Source organism: Dermacentor silvarum, chromosome 4 (assembly GCF_013339745.2).
Source record: "Dermacentor silvarum isolate Dsil-2018 chromosome 4, BIME_Dsil_1.4, whole genome shotgun sequence".
Classification (NCBI taxonomy): domain Eukaryota; kingdom Metazoa; phylum Arthropoda; class Arachnida; order Ixodida; family Ixodidae; genus Dermacentor; species Dermacentor silvarum.
In genome coordinates, this window is record NC_051157.2 from 50,926,761 (window position 1) to 50,953,513 (window position 26,753).

The following is a 26,753-nucleotide window of genomic DNA, read 5'->3' on the forward strand; positions in this document are numbered from 1 at the left end:
CATGACATGTCTATCGTTCCTGACAGGCTACACAGTTTGACGGAATCAGGTACACATGGTAAACCCGCGCGAAAACGGTTCACCTTGACAAGCGCGTATTGGAGAATAGTACGTGTTTATCTTATTTAGTGTCTATCTTATTTTCAAGCGTTTTATTCTTGTTCTGGTAGTGATTTCCCATATTAAATGGCACGGAAACGATTACACATGTATTTAATTTTAAAAAAAACAGTAAATCACGTCTAACAATACAATGCAATACAATCTTTATTGTGCATAAAGGAAAACAAAGCAGGCCTAGCAAAGCCTCAGAGGGCTTGACTGACAGTGCCTGACGTACCCAACGTACCCAATTTCGCTGTTGAATACTACCTGCGGCATGAATCACATATAGGCCGCTTACAGCCAGCAGAGTGACATTGATAGAGCCTTCCTTGCCTGCCGGCACTGTTATACACAGGTTTTCGCATTGTGACATATCTCAAACGGGCACAAACATATCGCCTCTTCGCAGTTACCGCGCCGGCTTGCTACAGCTGCTAGAGTCCTCTAGGCATACAGCAGCTTGACTCATTATTTGTTCTTACAAGACCTCTCTTCGGGAAACCACCAACTTCTTGAAGTCTAGATGACATGCTTGTCGTTGACGTTCTGTCTTTCTTCCCACCCAGGTATGGATTTCTCAAGGAAATAATGTTCAAATACACAGTAAGTACCTTTTCCCAGTTTATTATTATTACTTTTAACCTGCTACCTTCCCGAGTTTTTTCGTTTTCTATAAGGGTACATTATACGCTTAACAATTGTTTTGGTGAAAGCCCTCTGAGGCAGCCTTACACTGTGTACAGAGATTACTCGTATACGAAACGACTCACGCGTGCCAGTACGTTCCAACTAGTCCACTTCACTGCAATTCTTCGCACGGGTAGCTTTGCGTTTGCTTGTATTCTGCCCAGGGAAATAATTTTGGCGGCGTTTCACTTGAGTTTTTTGTAGAGTGTGGACTAAACAAGTGCCGGAGCCCAAAAAAGTATGTGACCTTGTTAAACGTTTCACCGGCTTTTGTCCAGCTGGCAAAAAGGGCTATGATTCTTGTATCTGCGCGTAAAGAGATGCATTCTCAGAGCGGCTTGCTGATGAAGTATATCGGCTAATCATATCGTGCGCGTGTTATTTCCTTATTTATCTTAAATTTTTTTTTTTTCATGAATTACCTAGGTCCAAACCTTTACGTTCTCTACGCTCTCAAAAAACTTATTTTGCGCCGCTCTTCTTTCTTTTTTTCCAGTATTCGTCGTTATGTCTTCATACAGTGTTCATTAAAAGCATGGCTAATCTTTCGAACCATTGTTACCAAAGCTTATCTTCCATAACTTTCGGAAGGCAACTTCTCCGCACTGCAGATTTTGCTTCATCGCAGCAACGTTGCCCGTCCGAAAACCGATGTTTCGGTACAACGTCAAAGTACAATCATTAGCAAGCGCTTGCGAATGAGACATACATGTACGCGTTGTAGAGACATGATTAAGTAAACAAGCTTTTTTTTTTTTTTTTTTTAGGGATATACCCACCCCACCATAAGACAAACAAGAAAAATTACTGAAATGCAGGACGTAAATAGCGCTTGTGCAGCCATATATTGTACCTTTGTTCTTCGTTTGTTTAGGCAGTTTATAACATGTAAAATTTACGCTGTAGACAACGTGAGCCAGCTCTACTTCATTTTCCTATCTAGCAGCAACGAACCGTCTTAGTTTAATGAAAAGATGCAACGTGGAGAAGGTGTCTTGTGTGTTATCGACGAGGTTGATAGTGGTTTTATTTCCAAATATTCACACACGACAAGTTTCTTTTCTTTTTTTTTTTACTCATAGTTTTATTTCCTTTGTAAATTGTCAAATACGTTTTCTTTTTCATTTCAAGCTCACTTTTGTTTGATACTGTATTCTCTGCTACACTTGGCAATATAGTATATCTGAAAATTTCTGTGTCCTATCACAGAAAGTGTGTAAGACTTCATCTCTCTTCGTTTACTTTTTTATTGTTTTTATACACGTGTCGCATATCCTAGAGAAATATTTTTCCGCTTGAATGAGTTCATTTCACCAAGTGTCATCCTTCCTCAGTTCATTCAACAATTTATCGTTGTAGAGACGGCAGTGAATGCTCGTTGCCGCCCCCGTCTACGAGCAAAATAAGCCACCTGTTGAAAGTCGAGCGTTTTTCCTGCTGTATTCCCTTCATTCGTTCATCTATCCGTTAAAGAGAACGCTCTAATATGCGGCTCTCATTTCACTAGCGCTCTAGCTGAAAGCGCCGACTTAGGCTATATCAATGCACTGCACACAAATTATACATATAAAAGTACCCGCACCACCAACCACAAATCATCCGCTGCAAAGCCGGGCGATTGTAGGCACACTTGCCAGAGGTAAAAAATTCGCACTTGCTCTACACTCATGAGTTCCCTTTAACAATAGACCGCACTTTGCTTTTGTCACTAATATAACAGTGTTTACAAATAGTCCTCAATCAGAACCAACCAGCCAAGCTTTCGACACACACACGTTTGCATCCGCGCTCACACATGTTTTCTCTGCGTGCTGGCGCAGCGGCAGGCCTCCAAGATCGTGCAGCTGACCGAAGACCTGTACAGCTGGCTTCCCGTGGCGACGCTCATCGACAACCGCGTATTCGTCGTTCACGGGGGTGTCTCCTCCGTCACAGACCTCAAGATCGTCTCCGCCATCAACCGGCATCAGGTGAATGAGACTACACACACATATATAGATATATGCTTAAAAAAAAAAAGGTCATATAGGTCCTGGCATTGTCTTATTGGAAAAATATGCAGGTAGGCCACATTTGAAAAGAAATTTTTCTTTACTAACATTATATATACACACAGTTCATAGAGTTTCCCACAAAAATTACTAAAGGGAACTCTAGCGCCTAGTGTCTACGGAAGCAGTGCAAGCATGTTTGCTTCAGCTAGCATGGGAATTATAGGTAACACGCTTGGACTTGCCTAGACTTCATTCTTCTGGCTTTAGGGGCTCTGTCAATTTGCAAGTTAATCTCCTTTAACAAAACTTTGCGTTATAAGTGCAACGACTATCAATAGTTAAGGCGGCAAAGGGCACCCAGATAACACGAAAGACAAGAAGGAGATAGATGTTCACTGGTGCTGTTTGCCGCTACAATTAAGCAACTAGCCCAACAATACGTTTTGACCAATAATTACGCATGCGCGCAGATACTTTTTTCCTTGCTGTGTTTAGAAAACTATTACTGCTTTAACTTTTAGAAAGATCGAGCGTAATAAATAACGCGACAAGCGCGTCTGAAGCCACGAGAATGAAGTTACATTCACGGCCGCTGAATAAAAAAAAAAAAAGTGCGGCCTGCCACGTGCATCGAAAACGGCGTGATCCGCGCGGCGCCACCAGTCAAGGGCCATTGTCTGGGAACGCCGTAGGAAAAGCGTCAGGAACGCGCTATAGGAACGCCGTCGTCTGTGGAAGCCGACGCGTCCCATCCCCCGCAAGTAGCGCCGTTCGGGCTAGCCAAGCGGCCGCTAATGCTACTATACGGCTGTCACGGTCGCTCCCATTGCAGTCCGTCTTTTCCTTCCTTTTTTTTTTTCAAGCGAAGCTTGTATACGCTAGCCTGCGCCGACGATGTAACGCTAAAAAAAGCCAGCTGCTCTCAGAGCTGCACAGGTGGTCGGAACGCGCTCGTCCTCGGCACGAGTTCGTGCGCGTGCCACTGCTGCCGCATTCGTCGTCGTCGTCGTCGTCTGCTTCCACAGCTGGTTGCGTTGTCGCTAATCATTCCGCAGCGTAGAATTTCACTTCTCTTCTGTCGTCGCAATGGGGATAGGGAGAGAGAGAATAAACTTTATGTAAAAGAGCACACGAGCGTAGGTAGCTCCTCCGCTCTTCAGTGGGTGGTCCCCTCAGTCCAGGAGTCCAGCGGCCTTAGCCGTCCTTCTCGCTCGGTTGACCAGGTTGAGCTGGTCCGTCGAGTCGGAGCTGAACAGCGCTGCCTCCCATTGCCGTGTGGTGGGGTGTGTTATGGGTGTGAGCAATAGGGAGGCCGCGTTTACGGGGGTATGGGGCACTGCTTAAGGGGGAATGAGCCAGTCATTCTCTTAGGTAACGGACAGATTTAATTTTGAAGAAATTTCATGCAAATCCATCCAGAATGAACGCGCTCGGGAAAGGGCTCGTCGTCGATGTGCCGATTCTAGCGTGAGGACTTCCGAAGCCCAGGCGAAGCGTCAGCAAAGAGCCGCGGACCCCGAGCTGAGGGAGCGCGATGTTGAGGCCAAACGTCAGCGAAGAGCCGCTGACACCGAGTTGCGGGAGCGCGATGTTGAGGCCAAATGTCAGCGTCGTCTAGCCCTCCAGGAACCCGACAACGGTGGTGCATGCCTCGGCAACGCTAGCCCGAACTTCCCCAGGGCGACGGCCAGGTTTCAACGCGAATTTCTCAACCGGAACTTCGAAGCCACTTGCTGTGCGTGTGACCAGTTGTCGTTCGAGCGCAACGTGGTACTCGTCAGTGAAATTCGTTCGGAGGAACACCGAAGAAATACACGAAAAGCTTCGCTTCCCGCCATTTCCTCGACAAGGGCGGGGCTACTAAATTTTTATTCACATTATTCCCATGGTAGATAACCAATAGAAGCGTCCGATTTTACTCTCGTAGATTTTGCAGGAAACTCTAGGGTCTAGTTTTTAAGGCACAATTGGTGTGCCTTGCGTTGCGAGGTTGACTATATGCTCACTTCAAGATCCAGTTAAACATTATTCGTTGGTTAGTGATAAACTACACCCGAGCAGACGCTGTGAAAATCTTTCACGTCATGGGGAGCTCATTCGAGAATTTCGAGGATGCGTCACCACACATTTTTAGCTTTTGTGCCCTTTACGGCTTAAAAAGCATGCGTCCGCGCTAAAACATGCCTGAGGCCATGATTCTTAAATGTCAATTTCACTTTCTGGTCTTTTCACCTTTCGTGATTTTGTCCATTCGATTCGCCTGCACTTTCTGAACTAGTTCACAAGGTACTGCACTTCGCTATTCGTTTCACCAGTTCATCATGGCGGCATCTGCCCGTCAACATTCGTTTCAATTAGTGCAGGCTTCGTGCAGAACGAGTTCACAGCATTTCCTGCGCTCGTCAGAAAGGTAGCGCAGTGTTCGTGCCGGTTCTGCACGAGCAAGAACTGGCACTGAACAGGCGGTAACTGCTTCGCCAAATGTACTGAGAATCCAATTGACCTATTTACTCGAACGTCGCCGGGCTTGGCCACTGGCATGACGGATGATAAGAAATGAGTGGAAAATGAAATGGGTCGTTACAAAATACGGTCCCCTTTTCGTTTTTCCATAAGTGTAATCAATCAATCAATCAATCAAACAAACAATCTAGCTTAACCTAAAGATCAAACCAAAAGTGCACACCAAATCAAACCAAATTACGGGGTTCAACGTGCCAAAGCGACTTACGGGCAATGAAAGATTCCCCCAAAGGGGGGAGGTCCGCTGCGAGATATTCGGCACGCTGTCATTGCGCCGAATCTCGCAGATCTCTCGGCTTCTCGATCATTTCGCCGGCCTCGCTAAGTCTTAAAGTCCAGCAAAGTCTCGCTAAGCAGTCTTCCTCATCGATCATTCGCTAATGGAGAGAAGCTGAGGAAATCGAAGGAAATTCCGCACCGTTCCCTTACTCTGACGGTTGTCGACGCCGGCCACTTCCAAGCTCCGAAAACGGCGCCTATAGCGCACAAGATCTAGTGCGTCTTGTCACGTGTGTATCGCCAAGTTTGCCGTACGATGACCTTCATTCACTTTTTTTTTTTTTTTTTCATTGCAGTTCGTGACGGTGCTGCAACCACCGCTTCACCACGGTAGCTACAACGCCAACGAATGGAGACAGGTGAGAGCGGCATGTAACGTGACCTCGGTCTGCTCGCGCCTTCTCTTTCGTAGTTAAGATTGCCCTTTCCCTTCGACCTTTCAATTCTCCGCACTTTGGTTACAGCAAGCTGTTGCGGAAAAGCCTGCTCACAAAATTCTGGGAATTGTTCATTTGCAGCGCAATCGCAGCTTATAAAGCAAGCTTTAGGGTTCTTTAGGGTTCTTTAGTTAAGGCACGTTTTAAATTAAAAGATGCCATTGAAGCGTAGTTGTACTTAATTTCGCTTGCCAAAATAGGCTTTAGGGCAGCAAATTTTTACTAAATTGTGCTTTTCAGACACTTGCTACAAATTTATGGCCGTCTTAGATGGAGTCCGCCGTCTCCATCGGAGTTAGCTATCGGCACTATCGCTTCTGTCCTTATGAACTTGATATCTGTATATGGCCTTGAATGGGCTCTGGGTGTTATCCCTATTATTATTATTCTTTGTTGGTTGGCGCCGTGAAGGGGCGTGCTCCTGCAGCGTCGCCGGTTGTCCCGGCATCGCACTCCCGCGCGGTTATCTCAAGTCCCTCCACGTGGGACTCCCCAATCGAACAGTAGTGACGAAGTACTGCGGAAGCCGTGCAAGTCAAGTTTAATCTCTGGCGAGGTGTGCCTGCAGAGATTACACTAAAATTTAGACCTTTGTGCATAAACAAACTTAGCAAAACGCGTTACACATGACAAATTGTACGACTCGCGGTTAGTTGCATAGCGTTTAAATAACCGCTTTACTAAAGCTACGCTTCACATAGTTTCCTAACCCGTTCGTTGGATCCTGCAATACCGCACTAGACTCGTTAAGGGCATGGCGTGCCTCATAATCAGATGGTGGTTTTGACACGTAAAACCCCATAATTTAATTAAATTCTTTTTGGGGCCGTACTTTTTTTTCACAACTTTGACGAGGTGCGGCCCCTACACAGGACCGAACCTTTTGGTCAAAATGGTGCCGGCGCAGCCTAGACTAGTGCCCACCCAGGATCCCAGGATGTACCATTGCATCAGAGGTCAACGCACAACTCTCAATATCTAGTAGCGGCACGCGGAAGCACGCAGCACGCAAAAATTCGCCGACGCGCGCGCGCGGGTTCGGGGCACCGAACGCGATTGCTTCACCACTGAAAATTTATTTTCTCAAAATTTTTGGCTGCAAAGTTGGGGGTGCAGCCCTTACACTGGTGCGGCCCTTACACGAGTCTATACGGTATCTTTAATGAAAATAGAATTCTTGGCCTTGTCAAGCCAGTTTTCCTTGCGGCTGTCCCCCCAAAATGTCCACGTGGGTATGTGCCACTCTACAATGAACCTCTTTGACGCCAGCTTGGATCACTGTATGTTGTGCCAATGAGCTATGCGCGCAATTCACGGCGGCGCCACCAGAGGTCGTAGTGTGTCCAGGGAGGAGCGCGAGAGAGGAGCCAGGATGCGATACGCGCCTCATGCATGACGCAATTCGGCTATTTGCACACTTAATTAGTCATCGCAGATGAGTTCTGTCCGATTTTTTTATTGCTTCTAATATAGCATGAAGGGCCTTTCGTATTCCGCTAAAACCCGATAATTCCTGTATAAGTATTATTCATATCCGGTAAAACACGCTTTCTTCCCCAAGTTCTCCGTTTCGTAAAGGCCAATAACAAATACAGCTGTTACAGAACTAATGAACGCTGCCGAAATTGTGCGAACAAGTGGTCAAGATGCACCATATTATGAACATTATTCATATATGATACGTGAAGCTTCCTATTCGCTTAACAATCAAGCGAAAAGCTGCATATATAAAATATCCAGCGCCTTTTAACTAATGGCTTCGAGGTACATATTGGAATTTACGAATTATAGCCGGCGAGTTTGCGAGCATATCCACGTAGGACGAATTGTGATGATGGCACCGACTTCCATATATTCACCGTCAAACTTGGGGGGAAAATGTAATGTTGTCCCACTTACTTTTTTTTAACCAAAACGCCGTTTTATGCACTGTAGCACAAAATTAAGTGGAATGGCAACGTATCTCGTCACCAATTTTTCGAATGATTATCTCGAAACTGGTGTCATCTTGCGAATTCGTTACAAGTGCATACGCCTTGCAATCTCACCAGCTGTACAGTTAAATTTCAATGAGTGCACCATAAAATATTTACTTAAAAGCTTAATTAGTAAAGCTTGCTAATTAGTAAATCCAGCATTTCGAATACTTGTGCAAGTAATGTTCGCCTCTTTGAGTAATCCAGTTCAAGGATTCGAATTGTGCTATCTGCCATAGACATTTTTTTTTAATTCCGTAAATAGTCTGATAAACACCGCGTATATTCTGGTCAATGATTTCTCTTCGGTTTTCCTCGTTAAATAAAACACCCGATTTTTACCCCCCGAATCTTAAGAAGCATAAAACCCGGCAACGAAGGATCTTAAATATATGACGCACTATTTTTTGTTCGCGAATGTAGAAGACACCAATAGCTCTGGAGTAGACTTCTACAGTGTTGCCTCCTGAGTATAAAGAAGACGAGATAAGTTAAATGAGATGATAGGCGCGGATAGGGTAGGCATGAAGAGCGTGTATCTGGCCTGCTACTCCAAATTGAGGTAAAGGGCAAGGGGAACACGGAAGAGAGTATACATTCGGACAAGGAATGATGAAATGGAGTTGATACTCGTCACAATGTCGTTCATAAAATTGCGCTCTGCGTCATGCATAGCGTGATTTGGTCACACAGTACGTTAAGAGATCATCGGGCGTGCCGCGCATTTCCGCAGCTGGTGGACCTGCTGTGGAGCGACCCGCGGCCCCAGCCCGGCTGCCGCCCGAACGAGATGCGTGGCGGTGGCAGCTTCTTCGGGCCGGACGTGACGCAGGCGTTCCTCCGGAAACACAAGCTCGACTGGATTATCCGCTCCCACGAGTGCAAACCCGACGGCTTCGAATACACGCACAACGGAAAGGTACGCATCCCTACGCTCCCCATGGCCGCATGCAGTGTGTATTAAGCCACCTTTGTCTTTGAGCCACCTAAATTTTATTGCGATAGCAATTATATGGACACTCCAAACGCACTTCTGCCGTCGCCGTGATGTTGCGTATAAAGTCCAAACACGATAACATAGTCGCCGAGCGCCGTACGATGTATGTGCGAGTGAGAACTTGCGAGGGTGGCGGCTCAATCTCCGGAGCGTGAGGGAGGAAGCCGGGGCGGAAGCGCGCCGTCTTCTGTCGCGCGTGAGGCACAGAGGGTAGGCAAGTGAGGGGGGGGTTACTCCGGGGAGGTTACGCCGGCGGCTGCTACTAACGGCGCGGCCGCGCATGCGCCGTATCTTGCAAGCGATCTGAGAAGGGGACAAAGTGCGCGCCTGCGCGGGCCTCATCTTCACAGCGATCTGCGATGTGGACAAGGTATCCGAACTGCCGGTAGCTTCGTATGCGCTGTGCTTTCGACGTTTAGTTCGCGTTGCAGCGAGAGACAGCACGAAGGTCAATTCGCTCGCTGCTGCGGCCGCGCTTCCTCGCTCGAGTATTTTGACAGCGAGTTTCCGCGGTCATCGAGCAAGATGTGTTCATCTTTACCTGCACGCGCGTGACACCGTGCTTGTTAACTTAGATAGTAAGCAAATGTTTGCAAGTTTATACGGCCGATAAAACTAATATAATCACTTCGTATAGCTGTCTACTAATTTTCTATCGCAATCGATGCTTCGCTTTTCGGGCGAAACTGCGACTTTTTCTGTCCACCCGTAGGTAGAGCGTGGGGCTGTTGCGCTTGGGGAGACCCTGGTTCAAATCCCTCCATCGGAAACGTATATTTTCTTTTAAGGCGAATAGCTTTCTTGGTCTCTTTCGGCCATTTTCGTGGTTGGTCGGAGGTCTATGATGATCGACGGTCGGTGTTCGGGCTCGGCAAGGGAAACTTAAGTTCGTTCGTCCGCTTGCTTTTTAGTTAGCTTTCTCGTTCTCTCATTCTTTCGTTCGTTCACTTGCTCACTCATTTGATCGTTCGTTCGGGCTATTAGTTTGCATTGACAATCATCGTCGATGGTTTCTGCACACATATTTTTCTATATATAGAATAGGCCCGAAACGTGGCACGACAGGAACCATGGCTTACCAATATATACATACCTTCCGCAAAGTGCCTGATACGTGGCAAAGAACGCTTCGCTATCTAAACCAAACAAACGTTAAAGACGAATGTCCACAGGACACGCTCGCCCTTTTCCCATTATTGTCCTCGTTCTTCTTCGCAGATTTCATTTCAAGATGGACGCATTAGGCTCGTCCTGGCGCGGTGTTGGCGACATCATCGCGGCGGGTCTCCGCTCAACTAACAATGTAGCCCAGATGCGTCGCGAACCAAGAATAACGTGCCGTTGGCTTGTGCGGTCAGTCGCGCTGCAGTATACCGTATATACACTGTACCGCGGCGGCGTGTAGCGGCAGCCGCCGCCCCCTTCAATGATTCACTCGCGACTAACATTTGGCGCCGGCGGCGGTCGCAAGGCGCCTCGTCGGCATGCGTCGTTGTGACGTCTCCGCATTTCAGGGCACTTTGGGCAATGAGCTGCGCTTTTGTATCCAGGCCGCAGCGGTCGAGGCTCGCCGCCGCGTCACCCGGTGACCTTACCTCAGCGAGAATATCGCAAGAACATCAAGGTTCTTGCCAGCCGCCCAACTTTTACTATTAATGCTACAGCGTTTATAGAGATCGCTAAGTGCTCTGCGGCTTTCGTCCGCCGCGCGAGGCGGGCCATAAAATGAAGATGGGATGCAGTTATTGCCCGTGGTCTGCTGGAAATGATCCGGGGGTTCTCACACAATTACACAAAGTACGGTGCTCGCGGCTAATGGAGTAAGTAAAAACGCCGCTATTTTATTTAAAAGCAAGCGTAAGATGGGAAACGAGCGTCGGAAATGCAGTTTAGGCGGTTACTTGTGGGTCACGGCAGACTGACGCTTATCGGGGCTATTTCTTCATGAACGTTTGGTCCATGCGCCACACCGAGGGTGCGCGCTTCCGGAGCTGCTCATCAAGACTTCAGGTCGTCGCTGAGGTCTGTCGACATCAGGAACTGCAGCAATGGCCGGACGTGCCGCTCTCTGAACTCGCGACGCATGTGCCCACGGCCTGAGCGCCTCTGTCACCGTGATCGGTGTTCACTCCAGGTGATATAACGGGAGGCAGAGTATACAAGGCGCTGATCACATCCTAGAGGAATTTACCTCAGGCCGACCTCTCTGCATTTCGCATCATTAAACTTCTCTCTCTCTCTCTCTCTCTCTCTCTCACACACACACACATCCCTTCTTTCGTTTCATCCCGTAACCTCCTTTTCCCTGCGTAGGGTAGCAAGCCGGACTGGGTCCGGGTGGAACTATCTGCACATCTCTCTCTCCTTCTCTCTTTCTCTTTATCTATATATCTTCTCAATATCTATCTAGCCATCTATCTGTATATCTATCTATCTCTCTCGTGTGCCACACAGCACAGCATATCATCATCTTCACATTGTCGTCAGGAAGAGGGGGCGCGCGTTAGAACGTTTTCGATGTCGAGGGCACATTTTTTTTGTTCTTCTGTGTGCTGCTTTAAGTGCTTCTCCCCACTGCATTCCCTATACAGAGCTTCTAATGCAGTGGCGATGTTCAAGGCTGTCGTGTTATTATATACGCTCTATACCGCGCAACAATAACACGCAGCGCTCTCGGCTAATTAGGGCACTCAACTAAATCGCACGTCTCTATTCATTACTGGAGACTGCGACGTTTTTCCCCCTCATTGTTTTCCTTTCCGCTTTCCCCACTTGCCCCCTCCACGCGTGTACTGCATACAGCGCGGCGCGGTCCCGTTCTTTCCCGCCACCGTATCTCTTCGGGTCTCCCGCCGCTGATTCTATTTGTGCGAAGACACAGCGACTTGCTCGAAATCTTCGGCCTCTCCCATTCCAAACACGCGCTCGCGCTCGCGCTCACCAGCAATTTGCTTTCGCCGAATTCTCGCGTCTCCGCAAGTTTAGTACTAAGCTTGGCGAGCATGACTTGGCGCCTTGCGGGATGGGAACCCTGGGCCGCGGCGTGCCGGGCGTTAATTAACTTGGTGCTCGAAGCGTGTCACAGTTCCACCGTCTACACATGACCGCGTGCGATTTTACGTCCGAGTTCGCGCGAAGAGTGCGCGCACCGCATGCCCGAGCGAAGATGTAGTTAAGTCTGTGCATCTGCAGGAAAACGTGACCGGGCGCGCGCCCGCGCCGCTGCAGAGACAGTGACAGTGGCGGCGGTCCTGTTTTACGGCCGCTCAGCGGTTGATTCATCCCCTGCCGCTTATTTATAACCGGCGCGTTTGCCGCCGTAATTGCAAACTCCCCGTCGCCCCGAATCGAGCGAGCGAGAGCGAAAACGTCGTGGTGATTTTGCCGGCCCCGGGGTGTATACACCTCCTTCCTGGGCCGCACATATATTTTAGTCGAGGCGAGTTTTGAACAGCAGAACTGAAAAAATATATATATATATAAAGGACTAAGGAAGACAGACAAGGGCGTCGCTATCCTTGTCTGTCTTCCTTAGTCCTTTTCTTACTTTTTTCCCGTTCAGCTGTTCAATACTCGCCTTAGCTATGAACCTACTATAGCTCGGTTAAATGTTATTCGGATATTTTAATCGCTCGCTCCGCTCGCGGGCAGAACCTGAAACTCTGAAAAGATTGAAAATATCTCGCTTATATTTCGGCGAGTTGGCAATTTCTTCATTTTGGTATACAACGGGGCGCAGAAACGAAGAAGGATAGAAAGAGCGGCACACACCCACCAGCGCTGACTCGCAACTCAGCGACTCAACTCAACTTGGCAGTTGCGAGTCAGCGCTGGTGGTGCGTGTCGTTCCTTCTATCCGTCCTCGTTTTTGTGCTCTGTTATATATCAAAATACATAGTATGGAACGCACTCTAATGCGAGCTTTCGCTCTGTAATCTCTGTTGGAAGAAATGGGCAGAACGGAAGGTTATACTAAGCCGCGTCAGGAGTGCAAACAAGGCAGAGGAACGTGGCAAGTCGCCGCTTCGGAGCAGGGCCAGCATTTGCATAAGCAGGAAGCACGTCGCTGCCAAACTCTCCACCCGTACTTAGTGAGTTAACCCTCACTCCATCTTGCCCTAGTCCGACTTTATCATCGTCGTGACCATATCAGTCCACTTAGCTTTTGTATACTACAGGACGAAAGCATCACACAGATATTCCCAGTTACCTCTGTCCTTCGCCAGCCGATACCAATCCTATGCCTGCGAACTGCCTCATTCACACGCTCCGTTGAATCCTTTGAAGCCTTCAACTGTGTTCTCCTTCCCTTGGGGCCTGTTCTGCGAATTTCTCTAACGGAACCGGGCTGCGGCGTTCGGCGTCTGAGCACGACGACGCGGGTTCGATTCCCGGCAGCGTTAGCCGCATTTCAGTGGAGGTGAAACGCAAAAAAAAAAAGTTCGTGTACTTTAATTTAGGTTCAGGTTAAGGAACCCCCAGGAGGTTAAAGTTAATCCGAGGAGCCCTCCACTACGGAGGAGTCTCTCTCAAAGCCGCCACTGTTGCTTTGGGACGTCAAACCCCATGAATCAATCAATCACTCAAACCTAACCAACCAACGCTTACCTTTTCTGCGTATTACACGACCTACCCAACTCCAAATTATTCTTCATAAACGGATAGTGAAGAGAAACACTAAGCCGTATTAGTGTGTGATGCATCTGCGGATAAGCAGCCACTGTTACGTGAGAGGCGGGAACTAGTAGAACAGCTTGCTGTGATTTCACATCTGTCAGGGTTTTTTTTTTTTCCTTGAAGAAAGAAAGGGGGGGGGGGTATAAATATTATTTATCGGCAAAGAAGGACCACATTTAAATTTAAAGGAAATATCGAATAAACATATTAGGTGTCAAAAACAATTACTGCGCCAAAATGCCCCCCCCCCCTCCCCCAATTGTAGAAAATACTTTGAAATCTACAAAAGGGTGAACTTTGGCCTGTATTCACTCGGGTAATGATCAACCTTTTTTCTGTCATGTGAATGAAAACACTACTTTTTATAATATTAATTTACCAGTTTAAACGAATTTACTTTCTCACACACCGCGGTGGCTCAGTCAGCTAAGGCGTTGCGCTGCTGAGCACGAGATCACAAGATCGAATCCCGACCGCGGCGGCCGCATTTCGATGGAGGCGAAATGCAAAAACGCCAGTGTGCTTGCGTTGTAAAAGAACCCCAGGTGGTCAAAATTAATCCGGAGCCCTCCACTACGGCGTGCCTCATAATCAGAGCTGGTTTTGGCACGTAAAACCCCAAAAAGAAGAAGTATTTACTGTCTCGCTAGAATAACGACTACCCGCACTTTCTCTGTTATCTGTGCACTTGTCTTTCCGTCTCTTAACGTTACGCCTAATAATTTCCTTTAAATCGGTCGTTGCGCGCTCCTTAAATTACCCTTCAGGTTTCTTTGTTTTCCTTCCAGTAGTTTCGGCCCCCCTATAGTTTAGTACTCGCAGAATACAGTGATTATATATTTTTCTTTCGCAAACTCATCCAAAGAAATTGCGAAGCGCGGTAGGCACGGTGCCAAAACCAAAAGAGGTTCATTCTGCGTCTTCACGCAGGCTATAGGCTCGGCGCGTGTGCATGACAGCTCGCCGAGTACGTGTCTGTCTCGCCGTGATGAATTTACCCGCAAAGTTGGTTTTACCTAGCTCTCTCCGGCAATACTTGTACGAAAGGGGCCGGTCCCGTTTTATTTATTCGTTGACTACCGTATGCTGCAGGGTGCAGCTCATATACGAAATAAAATTGAAACAAGGGAGCTTTGTTTTCACAGAGGGCCCAGTTGATAAACGCCTTTGACAACGGAGCGTTACTGAATTACTTCGTTCACACCACGCTGCAGCCTCTCCTCTTCAGAAAGGCAGCGAATTATAATATTTCAGAGAATACTGGCGCAAGGCTGCGCAAGTCGCACGCATATAATAGCACTCCGTTCTCAAAAGCGAAGGAGACACTCGAGTAGTAAATGTTAAAGCTCACACCCGTATGATATTAGAATACGAGCTCGCAGTATAGGTTTGAAGAGCCGCGGTGCACGGGTGGGCTGTGCGCGCTCTTGAATTTAATTACCGGGCGCGCGTTAACCATTGCGAGCCCAGCTGGTAAAAGAACGGCAAGCACACATTCACGGGCCGTGTTCTAAACAACTTTTCGGCTACACATCACGACGCCCGCGTTGCGATAAAAAGAAGCAAAGTATTAAATAGCGCATGTGCAGGAAGAGAACCGAGCACGCTGCGCCACTTCGCCTTTGCGAGGCAGCGTCGTCTGCCTCGTTGGGCAGCGGCTTTAAAACTTGCAGCAACCGGGCAGAGACGGACGCTTAGCGCGTCTCTGCGTGACGCCCGCAGAGACGCCTGCGCCAAATGTGCGCCCGGGGAGCCAGAGCGAAAATCGCTGAAGAAGGGCCGCCCTCGTTGGCCACCCATTTCACGAACAGCTTCCGACGCGCTTCTCCTGGAAGCGATAAACCGTGCACATCGCGCGCGCGCGCGAGACGGCCAAATTGAAGAAAATTCCCCCGACTGAAGAAGGTTTTTTTTTTTTTTTTCTGTAGGCTATTAAACTCATACGAACGCTTCTCATCTTGATATATACACGTTGAATGAAAAACACCAACAAATGTCGGGAGAAAATTTGTAGGTTCTCCGGGGAAACAGGTTTCGAGCCTCTCTGGTTGACTCTTCTGTAATGAGGTTATGCTTTATGTAGACGACATTCTGAAATTTCTTTTTAGCAGCTTCTCCTTAACATCTGCTCGCACGAAGCGTATTGCCCTAAGCTTAGTGTCACGTTACCTCCGGTCAAAACGTTCATAGCTTCACTGCAACTCGGCGTCAGTTGTTTTTTCTCAGTTCCCTAGCAGTAACAGGAAAATTCGCGCTTTGACTTGGTACTTAGACTTTTCAAGAAGTAAAGGATGGCGACGTCATCAGACTCAGGCTTGCCGTCGAAGACGCGCATTCGTCAATTTCTTCAACGATAACTCCTAAATTCGAACAAACATAATATCTGGGGCTTTTCCGAGCTAGCTATAGCTACCGCGCGACTGAATGTACATACAGGCGGTAGCCAACAGCCTTTAGAACCTCCGTGCACCCTGTCGCAGTGTTTCGACGTTATTACTTCAGTAGCAACCCGACACGACTGCAGCTGCATTCAGATAATCTGCGCCAATCTTTGGGTTGCTTTCGATATCCCCAAGATTCGCCTCTGTGTAACTACAGACAACAGTCACGCTCACCTCAGCTCACTGCATTAGATCAGTTCACTCTACCTGCCATGTCCTCGATACGCCCAATTTATCACGCGTCAAGCCAGGCTGTCGGACTAGGTGACAATAGTAATGAGAGTGCTCGAGCATGCGCTGCACGGAGATTCGCGAAGTATTCGATGACTTCAACGCATGTGGGTGCCAGAGTAAAAAGACCAAGACTAGTCCAAAGGGACATTGATATTTCACTTGTACGTACTGTACTTGCATATATAGATGACTATATGATGTTTGAAACTTGCTATATAGTCACCTTCGCAAAAAAAATAAACTTTTGAAAATTGTTCCCAAATATCATTACTATGCTTTTAGAAAATTCACGCAATTGGAACTTGTCGGAAGCCATTTTTGCCTTCTCTGCAACTAACGGCAACGTCATCACGTCTTCACGAACTACAGAGCATATGTTGGCTGATGTTTATTTGTTATTGGTTCCTTATTTATCGCTCATTTATCGCATAATGCTTCCAATATCCTGCCTACCGTCTCCACAACGTAGAAAAATACAGAGGTGGGCTTCTCCTCACATGGTAGCTTATTGCTGAGAAGTCAACTTCAACGGTGCTTTCGCCGCAGCGTGCAGACGCATTCGAAACCTGTCGATGTTCGGACGTGCGGGCAGTCACCAATGGAAGTTCAGCATTCCAAAATTTCTTCCGATGCCAATCTTCGCCTAGACTACTCACACTACTAGAACCACCTTGTTGCCCTTTCTTCAAATACAGTTTCTCGCACATATATTCGCACGAACCCTTGGCACTATTGAAGGTATGGCGAAATTTGTTTATTTGCTATTATTTTTTTAGTTCCTTTGAGACTATACTTTCCTTTTCCCCATGCGATAAGGCGTAGTCGGCCCACCTAAATGGCACCAACAACTTCATATATTTCGTGTCAATAAAGAAAACAGCATGCCGTGACTGAAGACGAAACTATAGTGCGCAAAACCAACTCAGGCTCCCTTCGAACTTCTGACTCGAGTAACGCATACGTTCAGTTTATTCACCGCTGCTCCCTATTTTCGTTGCGTGCAGCGCGAAGGTCCCCACCCCTTCTCTATTCCCGCAGACTCGGCTCGGCCGATACTTCACCCACGCCGCACGCAATCGACATGACGGGCGAGCGCACTTCTTTTCAGTAAAGTGCGAGCGCTCGCACTTTTCCGTCGAGCAGCGCGCGCGCTTTCCCGTCAATTAAAGCAGCAAGTGAGCAGTTATTTACGCTTTTCAGTCAAAAAAGGTGCGCCGACCACCTTCCATACCCTGCATCGTCTTCCTTCATGACCCTTTTTCTTCCCTCGATCCAAGTGATCCCCTTTCTCCTTTCTCTGCGTTTTATACTCCCGTCACATTAAAGCTGTTAATACTGTGCAGTATGGTACAAGCTACCGAAATGATGTCAGCCAATCAGATTAATTCTCGAACCTAACCGCACGGCGAACACATCAAAGGCTCGCGATTGGCGGACACCTAGGCTGGCTCATCATGGGCTATCGCAATCGCCCGGCGCGCATGCAATGTCCAGACATTCAGTGTTCCAACCACTTTACCCTTGAGCGGATGTTTCCCGCTCCGGGGAACGCAGCAGTGCACGGTTTTGGTGATGCATGCTGTTGGCATTCTCTGCGCATTGAGGCACACCACCCTTCCCTGACTGCCGCAACCATTGTGAGGCACTCGTGTGACCCCATTCAGTTTTTAAAGGCGTTTACGCCGTTTCGTGAGCGCTGAGCTTTAACTGGATGGCACAGAATTCCCCGAGGAATGTGTGAGCGCTGCAAGCTCGCAAGGACTCGCGCTGTTGAACTTTAGGGAGACAGGACGTCACGTAACGTACGCACTTCTTTGAAGGGCAACGGTGTTTCGGTTTCAGCTGCACCCGCGTTTCTTAATGTAGCCATTCACCTCGCGAAAGGCGCCGCTATAGGGCGTTTCATCCGTGGGCTCTCAGTGCAGCATACACACACGGGGACAAAAACGCACGCATGCACACACACATACACGGACGCACGCGCAAGCGTAGTGCAAAGAAACGAAGCATTTGGCATATGTCCTTATATTCTGTAAGATGTGAAAGAATGCAATTTAATGTGGCTCTTAGTCTTTAGCATTAGCGAACAAAGCACCCTTTTTAAATAAGGTAATTTCCTTAGCAACTGTGTGAGCGCGCAAGTGGTACTGACACGACAGCACAGACACCTAACGTCGGTGAAAAGAAACGTAGGCTAAAATTTCGAGGCACACATCCTGAACGGTGAAATATCTTTCCAAGTGCCCGCTTTCATTTATTTTTATTTTATTTTTTTCGCATGAGCTCAGAGCTTACACCAAATAATCAGCACGCACGTGATGGGTGGTCAGGTGCCGGACAATCAATATGACGTGGGTTAGGTTAGCAACTTCAGCCTGCTAAATACGCTTCTTACGAGCCCAAAGCTTTGTAAACCCGGCTCCTGATTCCTTGCTTTGTGCCGGCCATGTGTTATTCTCGGACATAATTAGCGCGCGCTTTTGCGCTATGTCATCGGGCTCACCTAAACGTGCCGCAGAAAGCTCTAAGGAAAATATCCCTTCGTTCACCACTGATTCTACGCCGACGCAAACGCGCCTGAACGGCACTCGGTAACATCTCTGCATGACTCGGTGTCTGGTCCCGGTTGCCGGGAGTGCGTTATGCTGTTCCGTAGTCGCCGAGTTCTTTTGTTCGCTCGTCAGCAACGAATTCGGCCTTCAAAAGACTTCGTCAACAGGCCCTTTGTCGAGTTTTGTCGCTGTCCCACGTGACCACACTGCTGAAGAATGCAGCGTGTGATGTTACCAGGCTCTGCACTCAAATCTTGTCCGTGTACAGTTAGGTGAAAATAAACGTGAAAAACAGAGCGGGAGAACTAAGGCACTCCGGGGCTGTCTCTGTCCTTGCTAGCGCAAAGCCTCTTCATTCTTTTTTTTTTTTTCAGGAAATATAGGCTAACTCTCCTGTATTGAGCAGTCTAGCAGTCTAGTTGTCGACTGTGGCTCTTGATGCTTGTTGAGTGATGAAAGTCTGAAAGAACATTCCTATGGAGAGCCGGCTATTCTAGCTTCATCAGTGATAAATCCTCCAGGGCGAAAGAAAGGAAAGCCAGTAGCGTCACGTTAGCAAAAAGCAAAAACAAAGTGCGAGAAAGCACTTGCGGTGTCCATTCTACTTCTCTGTCCCTGTGTTTCGCGCAACGTTCACTGCATCAGGAAAAGTTAAGAGTGACACGGCTGAGATATGGAGCCTTCGGGAAATGCGTTCACACACACACACACACACACACACACACACACACACACACACACACACACACACACACACACACACACACACACACACACACACACACACACACACACACACACACACACACACACACACACACACACACACACACACACTCGCGCGCGCGCGCACGCGCACGCACACACAAAATAATATTAATAATAATAATAATTTAAAAAATAGTGCAGTCTTCTTGTACCAAACAAGAATCCATCCGTAGCATTAGCTATACTGACACGACATGACACTTCTGTCACACTGCAACGCGGTACTGGGCTTTCAACGTCGTAGCACAATCGCAGAGATGCATTCCGGAAATGCGTGGGTTCTCTGGGTAGAATCGATCGATTACCGCCCACTGCATTGATGCGCGTTCCGTGTCTACTTACACTTCCTTATATTACTCTTGAGACGAGAGCGACCGTAACTATTTCGATCAAGTCGAAAATAAAACAGAACGCAGACAGGTACACGCCAGAACAAACTAAAGTGCTTCGCCTGGTAGTAGCACGTAATATACGCATAATGTCTGTAACGTTCCTTGCAGCTGCAAAGGTTGCGCTTCTTCATATAAACCTTACCACATCCAGTTCGATAAAAAAAGTTCTAATTATGGCACTGCTCAGTCATGTGGCCCACTTCTTCTGCCAGTCCCCATCTTTTCTTTGTCCTTAAATCCTCCATTTTTTTTTCACTCCACTTTCTCTTGCTCTCAGGTCCTCGGCAACATTTGTCCCATCACAAAGGCTGCATTCTTGTTGATTATACTTTCAAAAGTTCTTTCACTTTTTCGTAACATAACATTCAACATTACGTATATTTGGAAAGACGGACGTCCCGTCAGCTAGTTTGTCCAGTTAATGAATTTAAACAGAAAGTGATACAGTCGAACCAGGATATATCTAATCCACATATAACGAATTATTGTGTATAACGAACAGCAGTCAATCCCCTTTAAAGTTTTGTATAATTATTATTTTATTTTATATATCGAATTACCTATATATCGAACTCTCTTGTGATCTCCTTCAGATTCGATATATCCGGGTTCGACCGTATCTTCAAGAGCGGTCGCCGGAGAATACGTTCCCGGAATTCGCGGGAATGGGATGAGGGAACGACGAGGATAATAACGATTAACCTTTGAACGTTTGAGCAAGAATCTTTTTGTGCGTATAAAAAAAAAATCTAAATGTACACTCCGTTAGCCTATTTCCGCGTGTCCTCGCACGCGCACTTTTTTTTTTTTTTTTTTTTGTATCGAGTCGAAAAAGAACGTTTATCTTCGGTGACTATACGCTTAGTTATTATTACCGGCAGAGTATCAACGTATCGTTGAGGGTTGCGCAGGCTTCAACCACCCCAAGGTTGTAGTCATTCTCGCACAGCGTGTACAAAAGCGCGTATAAAAACAACGTTTCCAGTAGTGGTTGAGAAAGTTTGATGCTGGGAATTCTTTGTGTGTGTCTTTTTCTTATTTTTTTAGAGTAGATAGGACATTAGGCAAAATAAGAACAAGTTCTTGGTGGCGCAACTCACCACCCCCTTTCAAAGGAGACGCTCATATCATCCATCCATCCATCGATCCGAGTGTGAGCTATTCGGCGATAACGCGCGAGCAGCACCAGCAGCCACGGTCAGGAAAGTCCGGGATAGTTCGCAAAGAAAGCTTCGCTTTAAAAAGCATCTTTGAGTTCGAGTGCAGTGCTATGCAAAGCACCAATTAATTTCGTGGCATATTTAGGGGCGTATATCTTTTAACTGGTGGCAATTTCAGAATTTCTATGCTAATTGCCTTCAGCAGCGACCGGATTTGATTTCGTAATTTCAATGTGTACCTAATATATAATTAAGTAAAATATAAATTTTATAATAAAATGAGCTACTTTTAATCTTTATGGCGATTATCGCACGCTGCCGCTGCTATAAATCTTGAAAGGCGAAAAGGATCAATGTGTCTCAAATCTCTTCATTGAAACACCTGTCTACAAGGCAAATAAAAGAAAGAAAAACAAAACAAAAGAACAGGGCATGTTTCGTTTTTCTTTCTTGCGTCCTTTCCTTTTTCTTTCATTTCTTTTTCTTTATTTTTCCTTTTGCTTAGTGCGTGCGTGCGTGCGTGCGTGCGTGTCAGCGCTGCCGTTCAACATGTTTATATAGGGCCATGGGCTAAGAAGCGCGCCAACTTGTCCGCAGGTGCTGACCATCTTCTCGGCATCCAACTACTACGACATCGGCAGCAACCGAGGGGCGTACGTCAAACTGGTGGGCCCTAAGCTGGTTCCGCACACCGTCATGTACGTCAGCACGGCGCAGACGCGGAAGGCCACCATCCAGCAGAGGTATGTATATGGACCTTCTTATCCACACAGTGGCAGCAGTACACTTGCGATCCCAGAAAACTTTCGGTATCGCGTTCGTTTTTAGCACCCAAGTTTGCCAGGAAAACTAAAGCATTTTGTTTTTAGTCAACTACATGTATACGTTATTTACGTGCTCAAGTATAAGAAATAGGCATCGTGCATTGAGCTCATGTGTGTAGCTAGCTTTTTTGTGCGTTTCCGAGGAAAATTTATCAAACAGCGTTTTAAACCGCGCAGCAAGATTAGTGCGAAGCTCGAGGGTCCTAAATATGCCCATGCTATATAATGCAACTCGCACTCTTGAGGTTATACGCTGAAGTTAAGGAGCAAATGCAGAGGATAAAGCCGGAATTCTTTAAGTACCCGTGTGTTTAGTGAAAGGAACACGGTTCTCACTTGAACTCTCGAGAAAGGAAGGAAGTCGTACAAGTCTCACAAGAACAGCATTAACAGCTTGTTGTCCGGGTTTGGTGGAGGCGAGGCACAAAATGACAAGAAAGCGGGACAGGGTGTGCGGAGTAGGAACGCACACCTACAGGAAAATACTAAAGCTCGCACGAGCCGGTCGACTTCCGAAAGCGCAGCAGCGCCTTTTTGCACGTTAAAGCAATTTAAAGTTGTTGTTGTTGTTGTTTTTTTCACACCTAAAGTACTGTCACATTGTCTGGGGAAACACTACAGGGTCAAATATTACTAAACTTTCTCTACTACAGAAAAAGGCTGTGCGTGCTATTAGCAACTCGTCTTATGAGTCATGACGCACACACTGTTTCTCCTGTAAACTTGCTATTCAATGAATTACTCTTTCAACGGTGCCTTACAGAAAGAAAGCAAGCGAATCACTTTACTGAGCACCTATTATAGCTTACGCAAGAACATTAAAAGATACAACACTCGTCATAATGTGACCTGGTTCACACCCCGCGCACGCACAAATTATGGAACACAGATACTCTCCCACTCATTACCGTCCTTGTTAAATTCACTTGGTTTCTGATTACATACTTCATTCCTTACAGTTCTGCAACAATGATGATTGTCCCTGTATTACATTGCTAGAACCACACTTTTTCATTGCGTATGTTTAGATTCCTCTCTTGTTAATGTACAATGCTATCTAACAATGTCTGATTGCTGTTGCTAATTCTTGTTTTCTTTACTTTTACACAATCTTGAAAGACCCCTGTCAAGCCGAATTGATTTTGGCTTTTTGTCTGTGCCGCCTACATCATGTATTGGATGTGAAATAAAATTTGATTTGATTTGATTTGAAAGTGGAATAGCTGGTGCCTGATTCTATAGAAGTATGGCCAGCAGACTGGAAAGAGAGGCAATGAAGCATGAAGTGAAAGTCGAGCATTGTCCGTATGCACCTTGGGGTTCACTGTTTCTGCTGCCACTCTGATAGCCCTACTGGTATAGAATTCTACACTCGGTCAGCTAACGAACGTCCAGGTTTACGTGTGCGGTTTTTAAGCTCTCAGATATCTAGAGTCGCTAGAGACTTAGACACAGTGGTGGTTTCAGAAATTGGTCTGAGCGTATTCAAAAATCAAGTATAGCACTGCACCGCAGAAGCCGCACCCTGTGCGGTTTATCTTCTTAAGCAGCGACGCGGCGTTTGTGAATTTTGTGTCCGTTGTTTTTAAATAAGGTCCCTTAATGAGAAACGCAATCTCAAGGTATTGCGTTCCGAGAGATCGGCTGCTCGTCGAAACGTGCTGACGCTGCCGGTCAGATATATCGTCCCTACGGTAATCGAGAGCCATGAGGAGGAGGCGGGGGGAAGGGGGGGGGGGGGGGGGGGTTCACGGAAGTCAGCTTCGTGTAACTTGTAAATGCGCCGCCAGCCTCTACCACTGACAGCCAAGGGCTCTGTGAACGCTTCAAACTTATCTCTCTTCTTTATACCCTCCCCCCCCCCCCCCCCCCCTTTCGCAAGAGGCGCTGAATCGTGCTCCCTAAAGGGTTGCAAGAAATAGCGCCTCTTCCTCTTCACAATCTCTCTCTCTCTCTCCTGAGGTCGCGCGTGAGTACAATATTCTTCCTGGTTGCTCCCAGATCGCAAGTTGCAGCACTTATGTCTGGTGAACATTGTTCGCTCACATATCTTCTCCCTTTGTACACGCGTGCGTCCACGCCTTGCTTTGTAACACGGAAGAGGGAAAAATACATAGGATGGAGCATGACGCCAGGCAGCTACAGCCTCGGCAAGGCAAGCTCCCCTGGCGCCGCCCTTCATTTCCTTAGCGGCCCATCTGTGCGTTGGTTCTTGGGAAATAGGCCCTACGTGATTACCGCACATTTGAATACATTGTTTGGTTAGTGGTAGCTCATAACGATGCCCTCGCTAAGATGGGCCTTCGCCACCCGCTTTCCGCTCTGCTCTCTCACACCGCGCGATCGGCGTCTAGAAATTACCGCTTGCCCGTGGTGATTCACGTGGTGATTCCCCATAAGCCTTTCCAATATACTTATTTTTTACAAGGCTTCAAAATCGTCACGTGACGCTCCCTCCTAGTCAATTCCTCCAAGCTTTCTAACAAGAGCAAAACTACTTTGTTACCTGATGCCATATGATTCGTTTACAGGAGCGGCTACATCGAGCACAGCGCGCTCAGGGAGCTCAAGCAGCACATCTACGCCTGCCAGACGCCTCTGCGGGCAGAGTTTCACAAGCACGACCCAGAGGGAAAAGGTGCCTCGAAACTACCCTTCCTTTAACACGAATGCAAAACCCCGTGCTCAAGTCACGATAACTTTCCCCCGTGGTAAAAGAAAGCGGGCCGCGGCGCAATGAATTTTAAAGAAATATCTGCTTTACTAATATTTGCGATGGTATCGGCAAAATAGCTAGGCTAAACGACATGCGCCGATAATGAACGTATTTGGCTTTGGTTGCAGCTGTTCTGCGCTTTTGAAAACTGTTACTAATGAAATATTTAATGAACGACCGCATACTGAACTTAAACCCGCACGCCCAATCACAACAGCCGGAAAAGAGAAAAAAATTATCCGCGCGTTTAACCTGCGGAAATAACTGCATACAACAACGCTCAAATCTGTGCAAAGCAGAGTCCACGCGGACGAATCAGTCACGTGACATCTCATTTGAATCGGATCACTTCGCAGGCGCAGCTAGCATAGACCCGTAAAAAGAAGGAGAATGGACGACAATGAAGGATGGAAAAAGGTAGCTTCAACACGCAGTGGTGGGGAGAGGATGGAATTCCCTAGGAGATAACGAAACTACGAGCTGACAACTTTGCCTCGAGGTGTGGCTACACGGCAGCGCACGCCGCGCTGCCGTGAAGCCACACTTTCAAGTAAAATTTGGGTATAACCCGCACCCCAACTTTACTGTTAACGTTTTTTTTTTTTTCTTTTTTAATTCTTGGTGCGGGGTACACGCGCGAAAATACCATATATATATAAGTAGATATGTTAAATGCGTGTTCTCCTGTTTCTCAGCTATTCGGTAACACAGCGGCAGCCACGATCAGCGAAGTTCAGGAGGGTTCTCGAACTTACCACATTCAGGAGAACAATAGGACTTAACAAAAGGAAGCAACATGTATACGCTTTCGTGGTCAAGACAGGTAAAGTTGCAGCACCGGTCTACTTTGCGAAGTAAGCTTGTACGAAACTCTGTGGTCAAGATAAGGATCGACGCTCCCGGTGCGCAGCCGGAGCAGCTGCCGAACGCCTAAATGTGAGGCTCGCGTGCCGTCGTAGCTCCGTGGACGCTGTTTCATGCCAGCGCTATATATATAAGAGTCCGAGCCAGCCAGACGTCGTTGGCGGCGTGTTCTTGGCCACAACAGCACGGAGAAGCGCACTCTTGAGCACGGCCGTTCGTCGAGCTGCGCCACGTGGTCGATAGGCGAGCGACCGGCCGCTGCCATCTTCTCTGGCCCTCACGTGTGTCGGTGGTTGTGCAAGTGCCCAGGCTCGTGCCTGTAGATGTAAGCAAAGTTTATCACCGCGGCTCCGATCAAAACAGAGTCGCGCACGTTTCAACGATGATTTATTGCGAAGCCAAGAAAAGGGCCGGTGCAGGCTGGCAAAAAAGAATTGCGATTCTTGCGATACAAGACCTAACTAATAGAGAAAAAGGTAGCGCCTTCTATATCAACTGAGAAGGGAGGAGGAGGAGCATTACGAGTCGAGCTCGGTGCAGTGGAGGGAACCTGGCAGATAACTTCTGGCAATCGCTCCACCGAAGAAACGCCTTTCCAAATGACTGACATACAGGCCGCTCAGATATGAGGTCTCGTATTCACAAAGCCTTTTTACTTTTGCTTAGTGCCGTCTGCGATTAGCCATGCATCGACGCGCCGATCATGAGCAGCGGTCGCCGGAATGCCGGCCAATAAGAAAAAGCTCTTGCAAACTACCTAAGAGATGTGCTCTTTTAAAGACGAAGACTTTTTTTTACCCGTTTTTTTGGCGAATTACTCCCACTTTTTCGTATGCGGTATGCGTGTTTCTAACCTCTTTCGTAGGCCGATCCCGAAAATAGAGCAGTTTAAATATAAGTACCACTGGGGCCACTAGGTATGTGCCTCTGAGTATATGCTCCTGAGACCACTGGGATAGGTGCAGATGGGGCCACTAGGCATGTCATGACTATGATGATGATGATAATGATAACTGATGGTGATAATCATGATCATAGTCATGATGATTATAACTTACGACGATGATAGCAGATGACACATTTTTGGAAGGCGATTTAACCTCTAGTTGACGTCGATCAAACTTCGT

At 47.3% G+C, this 26,753-nt stretch overlaps 1 protein-coding gene across 2 annotated transcripts in view; it reads left to right on the forward strand.

The window, feature by feature from the left end:
• Nucleotides 1–26,753, forward strand: part of LOC119450003 (serine/threonine-protein phosphatase with EF-hands 2-like) — a 222,924-nt gene that overhangs the window by 184,901 nt on the left and 11,270 nt on the right. For both annotated transcript variants that reach the window (XM_037713332.2, XM_037713333.2), the window contains exons 7-12: nt 672–708; nt 2,613–2,762; nt 5,885–5,947; nt 8,735–8,920; nt 21,820–21,965; nt 24,578–24,684. In XM_037713332.2, coding sequence (XP_037569260.1) covers nt 672–708; nt 2,613–2,762; nt 5,885–5,947; nt 8,735–8,920; nt 21,820–21,965; nt 24,578–24,684 — 689 coding nt within the window. The remainder of the gene's footprint in view (nt 1–671; nt 709–2,612; nt 2,763–5,884; nt 5,948–8,734; nt 8,921–21,819; nt 21,966–24,577; nt 24,685–26,753) is intronic.